General features: G+C 32.0%; 2 protein-coding genes across 2 annotated transcripts; both read left to right on the forward strand.

Moving 5' to 3' along the window:
• The first annotated feature begins 428 nt into the window (after window positions 1–428).
• LOC108337520 (uncharacterized protein At3g28850) lies at window positions 429–1,809 on the forward strand. Its single transcript, XM_017574067.2, has one exon. The coding sequence runs from the start codon at window positions 824–826 to the stop codon at window positions 1,565–1,567; it is 744 nt and encodes a 247-aa protein (XP_017429556.1). The 5' UTR covers window positions 429–823; the 3' UTR covers window positions 1,568–1,809.
• Window positions 1,810–12,696: 10,887 nt separating this feature from the next.
• LOC108338631 (probable inactive receptor-like protein kinase At3g56050) lies at window positions 12,697–16,614 on the forward strand. The gene is made up of 9 exons (XM_017575632.2): window positions 12,697–13,137; window positions 13,221–13,359; window positions 13,651–13,722; window positions 13,828–13,971; window positions 14,065–14,205; window positions 14,365–14,756; window positions 15,182–15,372; window positions 15,474–15,606; window positions 15,760–16,614. Exons 1-9 carry the CDS (start codon window positions 13,023–13,025, stop codon window positions 16,344–16,346), a joined length of 1,914 nt encoding a protein of 637 aa, XP_017431121.1. The 5' UTR covers window positions 12,697–13,022; the 3' UTR covers window positions 16,347–16,614.
• The last annotated feature ends 582 nt before the right edge of the window (window positions 16,615–17,196 follow it).

The following is a 17,196-nucleotide window of genomic DNA, read 5'->3' on the forward strand; positions in this document are numbered from 1 at the left end:
GCGAATTTGATTTATTTACAAAATATATAGATTTTAAATATGTCACACCATATATTTCATCCTTAATGATTCTGCAACCACTCTTCACAATTACAAAAAATGTTACGTTATTAGTTAAAAACTTTACATTAAATGTTAAATTATTTTAATGGAGTCGCTTCTGTATTTCCATTAGAAGTTGCGAAAAATTGAGTTGGGTTAGACTAAGTCACTTCTGAAGAATCTATGGGTGAAACTAGTCGGATGGCAAATATTTACAAAATATATATAAGATTTACCATATTTTAAAAGAGAATAAAATCATTCAAAATATTTATAAAGAATTTTCTAAATATAAATTCAAATAAAACCATAATCTGAATCATAAATTATATAAAAGAAATATATATAAATAATTATAATACTTTTTGACAGCAATACGCATGATATAGATTTTAAAAACATATACGCCACAATTTTTTTTTTGCTTCTCTTTTCAACTTATACTATAACCTACGGTAGTGTTTGAAGATTTTTTTAATTTTCCTAATATTTGAGGTTTCACGTCACGTGTGAAAGCATTGTAAAAACTGAAGATTTAAAAACCTTGAGAATTAAATATTTGTAGAAAGGCATAATAAAAAAGAAAGAAGGCACATGCAGCTGTAGGTAGGGTTATGATTATGGGGAACAATGATGATGCATCATGGATAACAGCAACCATTAATAAGCCTTTTTCCATTTATAACCCCCACACTCTCAACGTTTCTTCTCCTTTGCGCATTACCCTCTCACTCCTCTTCACTACCTCCAAAACCCTTTTCCCTTTCCCTAATAACTTCTCATGTGGCCACCGTGGCTTAATTCGCCCAACCGGTTCCGCAACGCTCCACCGCCGTCTCCGTCACCCTCGTCATCGCCCTCGCATTCTCGATCTCGCTCATTAAGCTTCTCCTGTTCATCTTTCAAAGACATTCAGAGCCTCCTCCAAGAAAAGCCGGAATCCGGCCCCGCCGCTCCCAAATCTCCGTCGCTCTTCCGCCGCGTCCGGATCTCCACTGCCGTACTTCGCGCCTGGGGTGCCTCGCGCGCTACCGTCCCCGCTGCTCTTTCGCCCGGCCTTGACCAAGGCGTCGTAGTATACTTCACCAGTCTCCGCGTCGTCCGCCGCACTTTCGACGACTGCCGAGCTGTCCGATCCATCCTCCGTGGCCTCCGCGTCGCCGTCGACGAGCGCGACGTCTCCATCGATGACCGCTTCCGCGACGAACTTCACGCCGTTCTCGGCCGCCGCAGCCTCGCTCTGCCACGCGTCTTCGTCGGCGGTGTATACATCGGCGGCGCCGACGACGTTCGTCAACTTAACGAGAGCGGCGAGCTCCACCGCCTCATCGAACGGCTCCCGCGCTCGAATCAGAACGCTTGCGACTGCTGCGGAGGTTTCAGATTCGTAGTGTGCGATGAGTGCAACGGAAGCCACAAAATCTTCACCGAAAAAAACGGATTTCGAAGCTGTCCGTCTTGCAATCTCAACGGCTTGATTCGGTGCCCTGCTTGCTTCTTCGTGCACCCGCGCCACACCAAATAACTTACTTTATCGGTTAGTTACTGCTCACAGTTCACAGACAACTCACGGAAGAAATTAAATTAATAATTTATGTTTATAAATAATGACTTTCTCACTTGCATTTCATCAATGCGACTACATTACATATATTAATGGAAATCGTGTACTCTGAGGATCTACAAATCTGAATAGGGTTACGGCATTATTAACTGTTAATTAATTATTAATAATATTTTGATATTATTATATGGTTTTAAAGCTTATGATATAGGTTTGATTTGTTGTAATGCCACACTTCAACACTAATGAAACACTAATTGTCCACATGGTGCTTGACATGCCGAGTCATGTACTGAGTGACAGCACACAATAGTATCTATGAGAAGTTTCGTTTAGCATGACACCAAATAATCTGAAATTGTTTGTTTGAAATTGTTTGTCTGGTGGTGGATGATGCCAAATTTGCTTCAAAGGGTCGAAACTGTTAACAAAGTTTTCGATTCAGTTTTTGTTCTTGTTCATACACAATTATCATTAGGTAGGTCGTGGACAATTGTCTTGGGAGGTGGGAACCGCGTGTGTTGGAACTCGTTTAGGGTCTGGCCCATTCTCCATTTCCCTGTTTTTTTGAGTACTGATTTTGATTGCTTGGCCCACTTCTTTTATAGTGCAAATTTCTTCATGCTCAATTCTCATCTTTTATCACGTTAACATGACCCCAGCTTATCTCATGATCTATATTTTTTTGTCTTTATAATGTAAGGACGAACTATGAGCAAAAAAACGTTTTTTTTTTAAGAACTGAAATTATATTTTGAAGCGTATTCGTGACTTGTGGGATACATTGTGCACCTTACATCAGAATGAAAGTGGGTGGGAAGTTAGGAACTAGGATGGACCATTGACTATGTTAATTCAAAACCCTCCTTAGAAGAAAAGTACGTTTGGTGCCATGGCCGTTCTCCGGAAATTGTCATATGTTTATTTTATTCAGTGTTCTATATTCTCTCCAACATGCTACCCATGAAAATACAAAGTTGGATCGAGCAATTGACTTACATTCGATGAAGAACTTTTAGATTTTGTTTTTCATAATGAAGTGAGGAACCACAAGATATCTACCGTTATATGGAAAATTTAACTCTTACTGCTTCTCTAACTAACACGATCTCAACGCTATATTTTGGGTTAACTTTTTTTAAATCCTAAACTTTTGAAATGTGCCTTGTCAGCTTAGCGGTGGATATGAAGCGTGCGAGAGTATTTAACGCAATTGAATTATTCTCTTTCCAAATCTGTATACACTCTATCACAACGTGGAATTGGAAAGCCCAAAATGCCTCAATCTCCACACCTCATGCCAATTTTTCACATTACTTAAAAATAACGCTTGGAAACTTGCTTCTTGCACCCTTAACAGGCATGCCTGGATCTCGAAATATGTTTTCAGATAAAATGTTAAAATTGGTGGGTGTCTAGATCTTAAAGTTCAAACTTGTTCCTTGCACCCTAATATGCATATCCTTTCTGTAGACGATACATTCTTGTCACATGATTCATGACCTCTCAAGTTTTTTAATTCATTCAATACCTAAGTCTGAATTTGCCAGCTTAGTCTCTTCACTAGTTCTTGGGAACTGAAATACTCTCAGTAACTTATGACTTTCATCTGTCCCAATCACAACTAGACATTCCTATCCTTAGCTAAGTGTTAATTGCAAGCGGAGGCCATTTGTGAGTTGCTCCAGTGCCAAACTTAAATATATGTTCTTAATTAACGCAACGCAGATGAAATTGCAATTTGATGATCTTTGTGTTTCATTTATCTCTTCCTCAATGTAATTGTCCGTGTGCATTAGTCTAGTTTTTCCTCCGCAATAACCACGGTGAATTGGATTATCGTTTTGTGATATTTCTCTGCCGAAAGATGCCCTCATGCATTTTTATTATAGAGCGAATAAGGAAACCCAATGTAGGTGCAAAGAATAGGATGACACACCTCAAATATTGCCAATATCAATGGAGAGTCTTTGAATATTCAAAGGAATTAAATGCAGCAAATCAATATAGAAAATTTACTGGATTATTAAATATAACAATAAAGGAAATTTTTCAGCATAAATCACCTATGAAAATAAGGAAACTTGGACAGCAAAATGCCTATTAAAAACTGATTTTACTAATCTATGTACCATATACATAGAATTAGATATCTTAAGTGTCTTTTTTTAATGGACCAAAATATTAAAATATGACAAATATTTAGTTGACATTCTATTGTAATTAATATTGATTTTAATTTGGTGGTGTACATCCTATTCTCAATATATTACTTTTTTTTTTCCTTAAGGGTGTTCTTTTTGGAAGATGAATTTGAGAAAGAATGTGTAAATGAATTTGAGGAATTTAAAAGTAAGTTGATTTTCGTTTTTGTTTTAAAAAAGTTAAAAGTGAGTGAGAGTGAATTTGAAAGAAAAATTAGAAGAAATTAGTATAAGATTTAATAATATAAAAAAAATATTTAATTAGTAAAATTGAAGATTATCTTTTAATTGTAAAAATAATATAAAATGATATTTATTAATAATATATTTAATAGTAAAGATATTTTAATTAATAGAAAAAAAATAAAAATTTAAAAAATATTAAAATAATATTTTATTTAAGTAAGATCAAATTATTTTGTTTAAACTTTAATTTTTTTAATAATATAATATAGTGAATGTATTTTTGTTGCGTAGAAAGGAAGTTCTTCTTTTCATTTTTGTTCATTGGATTCTTAAAATTCATCAAACACTGCTTTTTGGAATCGAATATCTCTATTTAGAATGGATTCCAGGAGGTTATGTTTTCATATATATAAAATTGGAAATTATCAAATTACTAGAGGTAAAAATGAAATTTCGTATTAAACTCTTTTAAATGTTCGCATATTACTGGGTGATAAAAAAAGCATTTATCCTACAAATCTATGCATCTCATTGCTTAATTACCTCTGGAAGCAGCCTAAATTTTCCACCATCCCGTTTATCACAATGATTATTTAAAAATTATCAATAACTTAACTTTTTCATCAATTTCCATTTTGAAAAGGCCTTATGATATTGATCTTCGTGTGAATAATATAAGGTTCATGAAGTAAAACAAAAAAACTTACAAAAAATCTTAAAATGTTAAACTTAATAAGTTAAATTTGAAATAAAAATGAAAATAGTTATTGTATTAATCATTATTGAAAAATAAAGTCGTGATGTAATATTTTATCAATTGTTTTAATGACATTCACTATTTTAAATATTGACTTAATTGATAGAAAATAAAGATTATTAAATTATCATAATAATAATATAAAATAATATTTTTAAATAATGTATTTTTTGAAAATAATAGAAATAAAATAATATTTTTAGTAATGTATTCATAATATGGTACATTCTTTGTAACGTTAATATTGTTAATATTACTAATATTATTTAATATATTTATTATTATTATAACTTATTTATTTTAATAATTACTTTCACCGTTAATTGAAGTTCACCAAAACAAAACACATGGAATTTGATAAAACTAGTTTTTAAACCATATACCTTACTTATATTTCTTCTACATAAAGGGTTTTTTCTTTCATATACCCTTAAATATCACTCATATACAAAGAATAAAAAAAATTACAAATTTAATAGTCTTGCGTCGCTTTTAAATTCCTCAAAACGAATACAATTGTAAACGCAAATCCGTCTTTGCATTTTTTTCATGTTACTCTCAAACAAACACACTTTAAATTTATCAATCATTTTTGTTACATAAAAATTTATTAAAATAAAATAAATTGTATAAAGTATGGAGGTGACATCCCAAAAATCCAGTCTAAAACTATATGATAGAATAATCATATTGATAATATTACAGAACAGTCTTACATTAAAATATAACGTACAGTTGTGGTCGAACGACCTTACAAAGAAGAACAAGAAATTTAAAGTTGTACAGGGTGCAATTCTGACCGAACGGTTTACAAAAGAATTATACCGAACGGTCCTGCGAAAGAAAAGGGAAAAGGTGATCGAGCAATCACCTTACTATCAGACTATACTACTGACCGAACGGTTCTACTGTTCGGTCTTAACTTCTACCTCAACTAAGTTTTCTTCTTCCAACGCCTCTTCTAGCAGCTCGTCTCCTTCTACTCACATCCACATGGATGATCATTGCAACAGAAGGACAACCGAACGTACAAAATAGACAAGACAGGAAACATAGGGTAAGCTTATGTAATTTAATTCATGTATAAACATATATTTCACACAATCAACCAAACAAGATAATTCATCATTCGTTCATGCAAAGCCTAATACTAGACTGACTGTCCGGACTGTATGAAATCTGTGTAGCTACAACGTTCGTGCACCCGGGTGATGTAGTAGCTGGGATGCCCTCAACAGCTACCACCCAAGGTTAGTCCTATCTGCCCAAATTAACCATAAGGACTAGGACCTCCTGCCGTTCCCACACATGACTTACCCTCCTCTACGTGAGGACGAGTAATCACGGAACATCAGGATGAACCGCCAGCTTAGCATGCCCACATTCATACTTTACAAATTCCAATATACATTCATGAGCTATTCCTCCCCGTAACGCTCGTCCATAATCCAAAACATTTCATCCATATCATATTCTCTTCATCTTTCATTATTAATCATATCAATTAAACCCTTCGTACAAAGATCCCTAAGGATACCAAAATACCGAACGTTCAATCCTAACTCAGAACGAGACCGAACACTTAGAGCGAGACCGAGAGGTCTCCAGTTCCAGAACAGATTAAGACCGAGAGGGTTACTATCGGGTTGAGAAAGAAACCGAGTACAATTAGATATCACAAGAACGAATAGAACGAATGTTATTTACAAAGTAAGCCAATTAAATGAACTGACCCTTGAGAGCTCAAACCGAACACCGAAAAGACCATGCCAAGTGCTAAGACTCTAGGCCGAAACCAATGGATACAGACACTTCAGAACATTCAAAGAATAATACTTAGAAGAATTCACATGAAGAAACCGAACGCTTATAAATACTTAGCTTATTTGAGTTTAACATCAAGAAAACCGAATGCCAGTCAATGACCGAGCACGGTAGAGAGAGAACTCTATTGAAGTTGGACGAACGCCATTTTCATCAAGATAGATTATATGAAAGAGAATGAGCGTTTGGTGTAAGACCGAGCACTACTCAATACGAGCGCTTGTGTAAGACCGAGCACTACTAAACTTATAGTAGAAGGCTTGATAAATATAATAAAATACCATTTTGAGTAGTGTTTAAGAACAAACGAAAATATACAAATACATATAGATATACTTAACTTTATAACCGAATACCAAGGAACAACTACGCTTGGCCGAACGCTCATGCACATTATTACAAAACGAAAACGCTCGTCCTCAACTAGGATTCTTCCCAAATGAAAGAATCCAATTTCATCTAAGTTCACTAGAAAAATCAAACGGTCAAGGACCGTTCAGTGACGAACGTACACTTTCATAGGAAAATTTCATACTAGAATTATTTATCTCCACTCACTTCTCAACATTTATCTTCATAATTTCATACATTCATATCATAGTAAATTTCCATACTTCATAAAATCAAAACATAGCAACCATCATATTTCATATTAATTCAGTCAATTCAACGAACGTACATGCAATACAAGCAACATACAATTAAATTATATAAGCTTCTCTTACCTCTGAGCGTGACCGGACGTTCACAGAGGCAGAATACAGTTCCACCACTACAAGTTCTCCTACCCTCAACGCTCGACAATCCAAACTACACCAAGTGAAAACCCAACACTATCAGAACTACGAATTTTAGAAAGTAAACAACACATGAAACCAGAACTTGGTTTGCATGTCCAGAAAACCGCACGGCTGAGTGAAGAGAAGAACTTACCAGCTCAGCTTCACAAACCGATCGGTTCAATCAAAGCTCTTGACACCGGGAGAGTGGAAATGGTGCCTGAGTGATGATCGGAGTAAGAAACGGTAAGGATTTCTTAGAGAGAAGATGAAGGAGATTTAGAGAGAAGGAGGAGAAAATGAGATTTTCAGAATCTGGGGAAGAAGGGTGCATGTAGAGAGAGTGACGTGAATTTCTGAAAAATCAAGTTTTCCTTCCATCGCCAAAACGAGCGTCCGCTCATCTGCCAACACCTGCCTTCGCCCATCTGAGTGTCGAACCCCTCGCTTGACACATGGAATCCACTAAAACGGCACGTACGTGGATTTGAGTGGTTCTGACAGGAGGCCACACCAAACTTATAATAAAAATATTTTATTAAATATAAAAAATATATTTATTAGAAAAAAAATATCTAAATAAATACATAAAAAATAAAGTACTTATATTATTCTTCATCAATAAAATTTTAATTAACTAACTTATCATATAATAATTTCTTAAAAACATATGAAAAACATATAATAATTTCTTAAAAAAATATGAAAGACTTTCAACTTTCTACCATCGTGTAATAATTCGTATACATCATTCAATCATTTATGGTTACTTACACTAAACATATACCAGAAAATAAAATATTTATTTGAAATAAGTAACTAGTTATTTTATATAAAAAAAGTTAAAAGACTTACATCATTTATAAGTGAATAAGGGTAATATTTAATTATTTTATTCCTCACGCAGGTTCTCTGACGTCTTGTTTATTCATGATTCAATACTCATAAATTATTAGTATTGTTTCTTCTTATATTAATTTTAAAAAAATATATTTCTTCAAAAAGTTGGAGATAGTAAATAATTTGTGTATTAAATCTCAAACCAAAAACTAAGGCTAACTCAATACAACAATATATTTAAGCATATAATTAATCACATATCCAACATAGAAAAAAAAAATAAACAGCATACTTTAAAATAATAGACTCATATTAAAAATAATTTTTTAAGATAATAATAGGAACCTTAAAGCGTGAAAGACAAGAAACAATGGAGAATGATGCAATAGTACCCGCGTTTTAGAGAGCTACTTTTACAAGACAATCAATTAAAAGTTATTCAGATGGTCTAGACAATTCTTTCAACATCAATACAACATTCCAAGTGAGATAGGTCACCACATACAATTATTTTTTAGCTTCTAGATAAATCTAGATTGTATTTTATCTTCTTTTTTTACTTAAACTTCGGAAGTTAGCATTTGCCTTCTTTAATTTAGAAAAAAGAATACATAAATCCAATACGAAATCAAAAGAATTCACAGTAAATTCCAATCCAATGAAGAAAAAAATATTGTTTCGAAAGGATATTAATTGCTAACATTCGAAGAAAAAAGGATTCCTTTTTAGAAATACACTAAGGAGCGCTTTGAGTTAGGACTATAATATTCAGATTTCGAAATCAAATAATGTCCCACCTATAAAAATTGAAATATTTTGAAAACAAAAAAGTTTTTTTTTTCAAAATATTTCAATCGGTATACTAAATAAATAGGACAATTCTGAAACTTTTTGTGCAATTTTATTTCTAGAAAAGTTAACAACATATTCATCCCAGACATCATATTTATCTTTGCTCCTAAACATCATACTCATATTAGACATCATATTAATCTTTGTTCCTAAACCATTAATAATGCAAAACAAAACAATAAAGCAAAGCAACAATGAACTGAGCAGAGCAACAACAAACAGAGGAAAGTAAAAAGAAAAGAGCAAGACACGAGCAAAGCATAAAAATGCAAACATAAAATTAGAAAGAAGAAACAAAGAGAATCACGCTACCATTACGGCAAAGACAACGAATGATGAAAGCAACAAGGTGAAACACACACTGAGCAACACAATAAGGAACAAAAGGTACGATGACAAAAGTGCATGATATTAGTATTTGAAATAACCTATGCCATATGTATTGTTCATAAAAACACAAATAAAAAAAAGAGTTGTATCCGACCTTGGTCAAGCTGTAACCAACATTAGCTAAGTTGTATCTGACTTTGATCAAGTTGTATCTAATCTTAGTTGAGCTGTATCTGATCTTGGTTGAGCTACATCAAACTCGTCCTTGCCTAAATATATCAAAGTGTTAATTTTGAAATTTTAATTACCTTTAGCCTCAATTTTCCATAGAACCGAAACAAAAAGAACATATGATTTCGATTATGTGAAACCTGAGACCATATATATCCTCTTTAGAAAAAATAAATAAAAGTTAACAGGATTTTGAAAAAGATTTCTAAATTTTGGCGCATCTTTCGATTTTAGTTTTCTATTGGCCGATACCAAAAAGGGTTATATGACTTCACTTCTTTTGCAATTGAGACCATTTGTACCGTTAATATAAATAAACAAAAGAGAAATGTGATTTTTGAAAATTTTTGAAAATTTTGATGCCTTTCAGTCTTGGTTCTTTATTAACATGTTAAAAGGAGTATATGAAAAAATTCTTTTGCAACTAAAACCTATAAATTTTTCAAAAATACCGTTGGATCATTATATACTTTAATTTTAAAACTATAATATATTGCGCTAGTTAAAACGTTAAACCTACACTAATGATTTCAAAATAAATAATATTTATATAAATATCATTTAATTACGAAATTATAATAGTAATAATTTAAAAACAAGTTTATGACAATCATCATTAATATTTTTTTTATTAAAGATTTAAAATTAAACTTACTATATTTATTGGATTAAATCATACTTAAAACTTAATTCATATATGATGAATCGATAAATTAGTTACTAAAGTAATATTTGTATAATTTGTTAATGAAAAAGACTTAGAGAAAGGCATGTCTTTCTATGATCACCACCTATATAGATATAGCTAAGTCAAGTCATGGAAGCATAAACATAAATGGCACCAAAACATCTTTCTCAAATCATATCATCCTTATCAAAAACACGGCCATTCATTTATTATTTTATCATGTCCATTTAATTATTTATTTTTCTCTTTCGTTGGCTCTTAAGACTTGACTAAGACTTGTGTTTGACTATATACATGTAAACAAATATATGCATGAGTGATTAAACCTAGATTTAAACAAGTTTTATTTCTATGTAAATATAATTTTATCTAACTTTGTTTTTTTAAGAAATGTTTTTATATCTTGACCTTTTTAGAAGTTTCTACCATTAATTGGTTTAACATTAAAATAGAAATTTTAGGTACAATATTTAAGATGATAAAAAATATTTCAAATTAAAATAGTTATATTATTTTTATGTATATAATTCCATTAAATAATATATTTATTGTTTTTTTATAAATAATATAATTACACGCATTTTTTTAATACATTTTAGTAAAATATATTATATGAATTTTGTTCTTTTATATTACTTGTATTATATAATCATTATTTCTTAATAAATATAATTTAAAGAAGATAGTTACGTATACTTCTTATTTTATATTACATAATATGTGTTTATAACTTTCCACGTAAAAAAAATAGTAAAAGAATATACCATAAACATAATTACTTTTTATATTATTTTTTAATAGCATAAAGATAAAAAAGGGAATACCCATATTCAAATATGTTTAATTTTAAGGGATTTATTAAGAGCAGTGATAATATTATATTATAAGACAAAACTACTAAATATTTTTAAAATTGTTGATAAATGTTAAGATTTAAAACGGACATGTAACGTTATTAACTCAACCCAACTTATTTATTAATAAGTTAAAAGAAATTTGAATTTAATCCGTCTATTACGAATTAATGAGTTAAATTCATTAGCTTAATTGTTCACTTAATTATAATTTTTATTATTATTAAAAATAATATATTTTTAATTCAAATTTAACTAAAGTGCAAGTTTAAATTAGATTTGTGATAAGATTTCATTCATGTATTAATAAATTTTCTCAACAAATATTTTGAATAACTTTATAAAGATTCAAATTTGTTTATATAATATTTGTGGATTTTTCATATGTTATATAATTATTTCATATAAAAGTAATTTTACTTTAGCTTCTATTTCAATATTTTATAAAATGATTAATCTAATAAAAAATACTTATTAAAAAATGAGATGAATTGTGAGTCAATCCGATTACGAGTTCAACCTAGATGAACCTATTTCTAAGTGAATTAAATTCAAAATTAGACTATATTAAAATTTCAAAATTTTTTCAATCCAATCCAATCTTGAATTATCAATTTTCTTTTAAAAAACTCAGTAAAATTTGGTTCTTTAAAATTTCACACCGTATTTATTTTTATTTTTTCTCTTTTATCGTAATGTTATTTTTTTCATTATTCATTTTCTTTGTTCTCCCACTGATCGTACTAGAGGAAAAGGAAACATTGGTTTACATTTAAAAAAAACACAACAAAGTAAACTCCACGGAAAATACTGAAAGTTGAATGTTGACATAATAAGAGTTTTACAAACCTCTATGAAGTACTCAAGCTTTTACAAACTGCGGTGAGTTTCGCTTTTTCAAAAATTATCAAATATTCCGTTAACATGTTAGCGTGGACCGACTCTATGATAAAAAGGTTTAAATATGTTTTTGATCCCTTAACTTTCAGCGAATTGGAATTAGTTTTTTTCAAAACTTTAGACTAATTTAGTTCCCAAACTTTAAAAATGTGTGAATTTAGTCTTTTTAACCAAATTTTATTAATTTTATTTGATATTTCAAACGCATTTCTTAAACTAATTCCAATTTTTGCTGAAAATTAAGAGACTAAAAACATATTTAACCATAATAAAAATAATAACTGCGGATAACACATTTAACAATATAAAAAACCAACAGAAATATTAAATATAATTCCATTAAAATTAACATTTTTGTAATGACTATATTTATATTAAATTATTAATAAAAACTAAAATCAAACAGAATCATATTTATAGAGTGTGGAAAAAACACCCTGATATTTTATATTTTGTGGTGGAAATGTGGAGTTTCGTCCTAAAGTAAGAATTTTAAAATATACAATCAGACAATAAAAATATTTTAAAAAGAATTGAATTATTAAAATGTTGAAAGAGTTAATAGCATCACAAGATTTTCTTTATATATTTCCGTGAAATTAATAATAACGTATTACAAAAGGTTATATGAACCTGTTCTGTCCTTCGCTCACTCCTTGCACCGTTACTACTATTATGACTTGTTAGCTCAGTGACAGCGAACGCGCTTTCAAGTCTCTTGGGTCCATTCACTGATAAAAACACAGACACACACCAATCCCAACTGAAGCTGTCATTACATGTTACCTTAGAATTTATTAGAACTTTGGAACCAGTCCATGCTTTACTTTACTTTCACCCTTTTGCTTCTTCCTTCTACATCTTCTTCAACTACATTTTTTTTTTCTTAATACGTTTGCTCTTTCCAAATTTGCTTCCTTTGGATATTAACCTTAAATTCTTGCAAGAAACACGCTTTTCTTGCTGCAAGAATGGAAAAGAACAGGAAACTCAGCCGCTTGCAGGATCTTTGTATAGCTTCGCGCCTTGTGGCGGTTTTTTTCTTGTTTCAGAGTTTGGGTTTGTGTTGTTCTTTGAATGAAGAAGGTACCTCACTAGTGGTGGGATTTTTGGGTTTGAGGAATCTGGTGGCTGCTTGGATGATGCTGAAACGTGGTTTCTGTGTGCAGGTAATGCTCTTTTGAAGTTCAGGCAGAGAATAGTGAGTGACCCTTTTGGTGCTTTGTCAAATTGGGTGGATGATGATTCATCTTTTGACCCTTGTAATTGGTTTGGAGTTGAGTGCTCAGATGGAAGAGTTGTCGCCTTGTAAGTGCTTATTTTTTTAACCCTTTTTCTCAGAAACTGCTTATTTGTAGCCAATGCTGTGGTATAATTCATGGCCACACAAGAAAAAAAGAGGAATATTTATGTTTTTTTTAACAATTTTTCTTCATTAGTCTCTCATGTTAAAAGTATTCCCCAGTGTTCATAGTGTTAAGCATGAAAGATTTGTTTGGTCAGGAATTTGAAAAGTCCACAGAAACAGGCTGTTATCTAACAGCTTTTGAACTATAGTTTCCTCTGTTTTGAAATTGACTTGAGTGATTTTGTGCTCAGGAATTTGAAGGATCTCTGCCTTGAAGGAACTCTGGCACCTGAGCTTGCGAAACTTATCCACATAAATTCCATGTAATTTTTCTTACCTGGTTTCATTCATTTCCTATCTCGGTTCCTTTCCTTCATTAATTCTATTTTGGCCTTTGATCGAATAATTGGAGGGTGAATATGCTGCAGTATTTTACGGAACAACTCTTTCTCTGGGACCATCCCTGAAGGATTTGTGGAGTTAAAAGAATTGGAGGTTTTGGATTTGGGATACAACAACTTCAGTGGACATCTACCTGCTGATCTTGGGAGCAATATCTCACTAGCAATCCTGTAGGGTGATGACCCTCTTTGAATAGTTCAATTTCACTTTTTCTTTTAAGAAACTTTTTGCACATATGCTCACTCGGTTTCTTCTAATTGTAGCTTGTTGGATAACAATGAATTTCTTGTTGGTTTCTCACCGGAAATTAATGAACTGAGGCTGCTTTCTGAGTGCCAAGTGGGTGAAAATCAGCTAACTAATGCTGCTAAAATGCCAGCGTGTATAGAAAGAGCCACCACATGGTATGTTACTAATTAATTGAAATGTGGTCCATCTCTGGAATTATGTACTTGTATTTTGTATTCTTAGTCGTGTCCAATGTATATATATTTTATTATATGATAGGGTCATCCTATTTCTTTTTTCTAAAAAACCAAGTTCACACAATTTTCTTTTTAAAGGCATATTGGTCAAGGTAAAGGTATTGCTCGTGGCCTACTGCAACTTAAAAAACCATTTCATCGTACTCATGAAGATCCTCGTAATCGTGCGGCTAATCCACCACAAGAGAAGCCTTCACTTCCTTCTCCTCCTTCACCAGTGCCAAAGCTATCTCCCCCTGAGAAAAGTGCTTCTAAGTCTCCTACTCCACATTCTACACCAGGTTCTCGAGCACTACCTAAAACTGAAAAAAGCACTTCACCAAAGGTTCATATTTTGGTTGGAGTTATAGGTGGTGCAGTGTTTCTTCTTTTTTCAACCATTGGCTTATATATTTGTAAAACAAAGGTGGTTAATGTCAGACCTTGGGCCACGGGACTAAGTGGACAGCTGGAGAAGGCATTTGTAACTGGTAAATCTAAGCAGCACACAATTTTTATCATGATAAAGCTTATATACAATTTTTAAGTGTTTTAATGTTCTTCTCAAATCAAATTTGAAGTTTTACTTGATATTACATGATCTCAAGTGAATTTGACTTCAAATCTAAAAATAGAATATCACAAAAGTCCCCGAGGAATTGCCTTTAAATTTTGTCTATCATGCTAGGACCTACATTATTAGGCACAAGATCTACTGCTTATAATAAAAAAAATTGTTTTTCTGTTTCCAAGAAGGATCATGTCTTTTTAATAAAAAAATAGAAGGTCTAAATCCCATAATGCATAGCAACTCAGGATTCCTGAAACACGACAAAGAACAGGAACTTAACTTATTTTCAGGGTTCTTCGGTCATCTAATGATCTTGCTTTGAATGACAGAGTTCTTCATTTTCAGGCGCTCAAAAGCTAAGGAGATTGAATCTTGAAGTAGCATGTGAAGATTTTAGTAATGTAATCGGTACTTCACCTATTGGCACAGTGTACAAAGGAACTTTGTCTAGTGGCGTTGAAATTGCTGTAACTTCTGTTCCGGTGACATCATCCAAGAATTGGTCAAAGACTTTAGAAGTTCAATTTAGAAACAAGGTATCAATTATCATAACAGAAGAAGACCAAACAAACTTAACACTAGAATTGCAATCTAACCATTGTAATTATAACTAACTTTTTAACCGTTATGGTTTCAGATAGATACATTATCGAAAGTGAACCACAAGAATTTTGTAAATCTTATTGGATACTGTGAAGAGGAGGAGCCTTTCACCAGAATGTTGGTTTTTGAATATGCCCCAAATGGAACACTATTTGAGCATTTACACAGTAAGTGTTTTACCATTTTTAGAGTAATTAGCACACCAAGTATAGCAACATGCATTCTTTAACACGTTCTAAATTATTGGTTAAACTTGTTGAAAACCATAAAACTAGTTATTGTTGTGTTTGAGTTGGTAAATTTGTTCTTTTGAGTGCCAGTAAAAGAGGCTGAGCACTTGGATTGGGTAACAAGGCTTAGAGTTGCAACGGGTATGGCTTATTGCTTGCAGCATATGCACCAATTGGACCCTCCTATGGCCCTTATCAAGCTGAATTCTCAAACTGTTTACTTGACTGATGATTATGCTGCCAAACTCTCAGATTTTAGTTTTTCCTATGAAATAACCTCAGCTGAGACAAAAGCCATTGACATGCCAAAAGCAAGTCTAGAAACTAACGTTTATAGCTTTGGTGCTTTGTTATTTGAGATGGTTACTGGTCGTCTCCCTTATTCAGTGGAACAAAGGGACTCCCTTGAAAACTGGGCATCACACTATTTACAAGGAGACCAACCTCTCAGGGATATGGTGGATCCAATTCTTGAATCTTACCAAGAGGATCAGCTTGAACAAGTTGCTGCATTGATTAAATCTTGTGTGCATCCAGATCCAAAGCAGAGACCAATAATGAAAGATGTCAGTGAGAAGCTAAGAGAGATAACAAAGATAACACCCGAATCAGCAGTTCCAAAACTTTCTCCACTTTGGTGGGCAGAGCTTGAGATTGCTTCTACAGAAGTGCGTTGAAACCAGTGAAGCAGATTGTAGTTAAGTTCCAAAGGCTTTTAACGTTGTGATCCTTTTTCCATAAAAAGTTGTTAAAAAGCATCTATTTTTATGTTGTAGAACATGGTCGCAAATGACTTATGGGAGACCAAAAATGTGCAGTGATTTTCTTTCGGTGCAGCTTTTTATTGTAGTTTATGGAATTGCACTGAGAAGCAGTTTTTTGTGTATCAGTTAATTTCAATTCAGTTCATTAGGCGAATCAAGATATTTGCAACTCTTTCATTCTCTTCAAATGTGTCAAACTGACTATCATTTAATTTTTAAATATAACGGTTTAATTGCTTGTTTTATCCCCAGTTTTGTTGAAGTGTGTCAAGTTCGTTCACTCTTTTAAAAAAGTTACAATTTCGTCTACATATGGTTTAAAAGTGTCAATTGCATCCAAACTTAGAAGAATTTGCCTCAATTAAGTCCTTTCCGTTAAATAAACAGAAACAGCGTTAATTTTTTCTTCTCTCTCTTCTACTTTTCTGTGCAATGTAGTCTTTTTGTCAGTGTTTGCAGCATAAAATGATTACTTTCCAAATAAAACAATTAAACATTTTTTATTTCAAAGGAGCAATTAAACCTCTGTACAAAGAAAAAGATAATATTATGTTCCACTCTACTTTTCAACCTAACTATTACTATTACGTGTACACATATACCCTTCTTTAAATGTTTTAATAATATAAAAGGACAAAAACAATATATGTATATTATTGTGTAAATATATCTAAGCAAAATATATGTTTTTTTGTTTGACACCCAGTTTCAAAAGAATATTAAATTAATAAAAATATTATAATAAAGTTAAATACAAATAAAA

This window comes from Vigna angularis, chromosome 7 (genome assembly GCF_016808095.1).
Source record: "Vigna angularis cultivar LongXiaoDou No.4 chromosome 7, ASM1680809v1, whole genome shotgun sequence".
Classification (NCBI taxonomy): Eukaryota; Viridiplantae; Streptophyta; class Magnoliopsida; order Fabales; family Fabaceae; genus Vigna; species Vigna angularis.

What these genes read in the sequence shown, in the direction of transcription:
- LOC108337520 (XM_017574067.2), top strand. Translation starts at nt 824, where the DNA reads ATGTGGCCACCGTGGCTTAATTCGCCCAACCGGTTCCGCAACGCTCCA.
- LOC108338631 (XM_017575632.2), top strand. Translation starts at nt 13,023, where the DNA reads ATGGAAAAGAACAGGAAACTCAGCCGCTTGCAGGATCTTTGTATAGCT. An exon ending in CTTATCCACATAAATTCCAT is followed by an intron (nt 13,723 to 13,827) that starts GTAATTTTTCTT and finishes AATATGCTGCAG; the next exon opens with TATTTTACGGAACAACTCTT. An exon ending in AATATCTCACTAGCAATCCT is followed by an intron (nt 13,972 to 14,064) that starts GTAGGGTGATGA and finishes TTCTAATTGTAG; the next exon opens with CTTGTTGGATAACAATGAAT.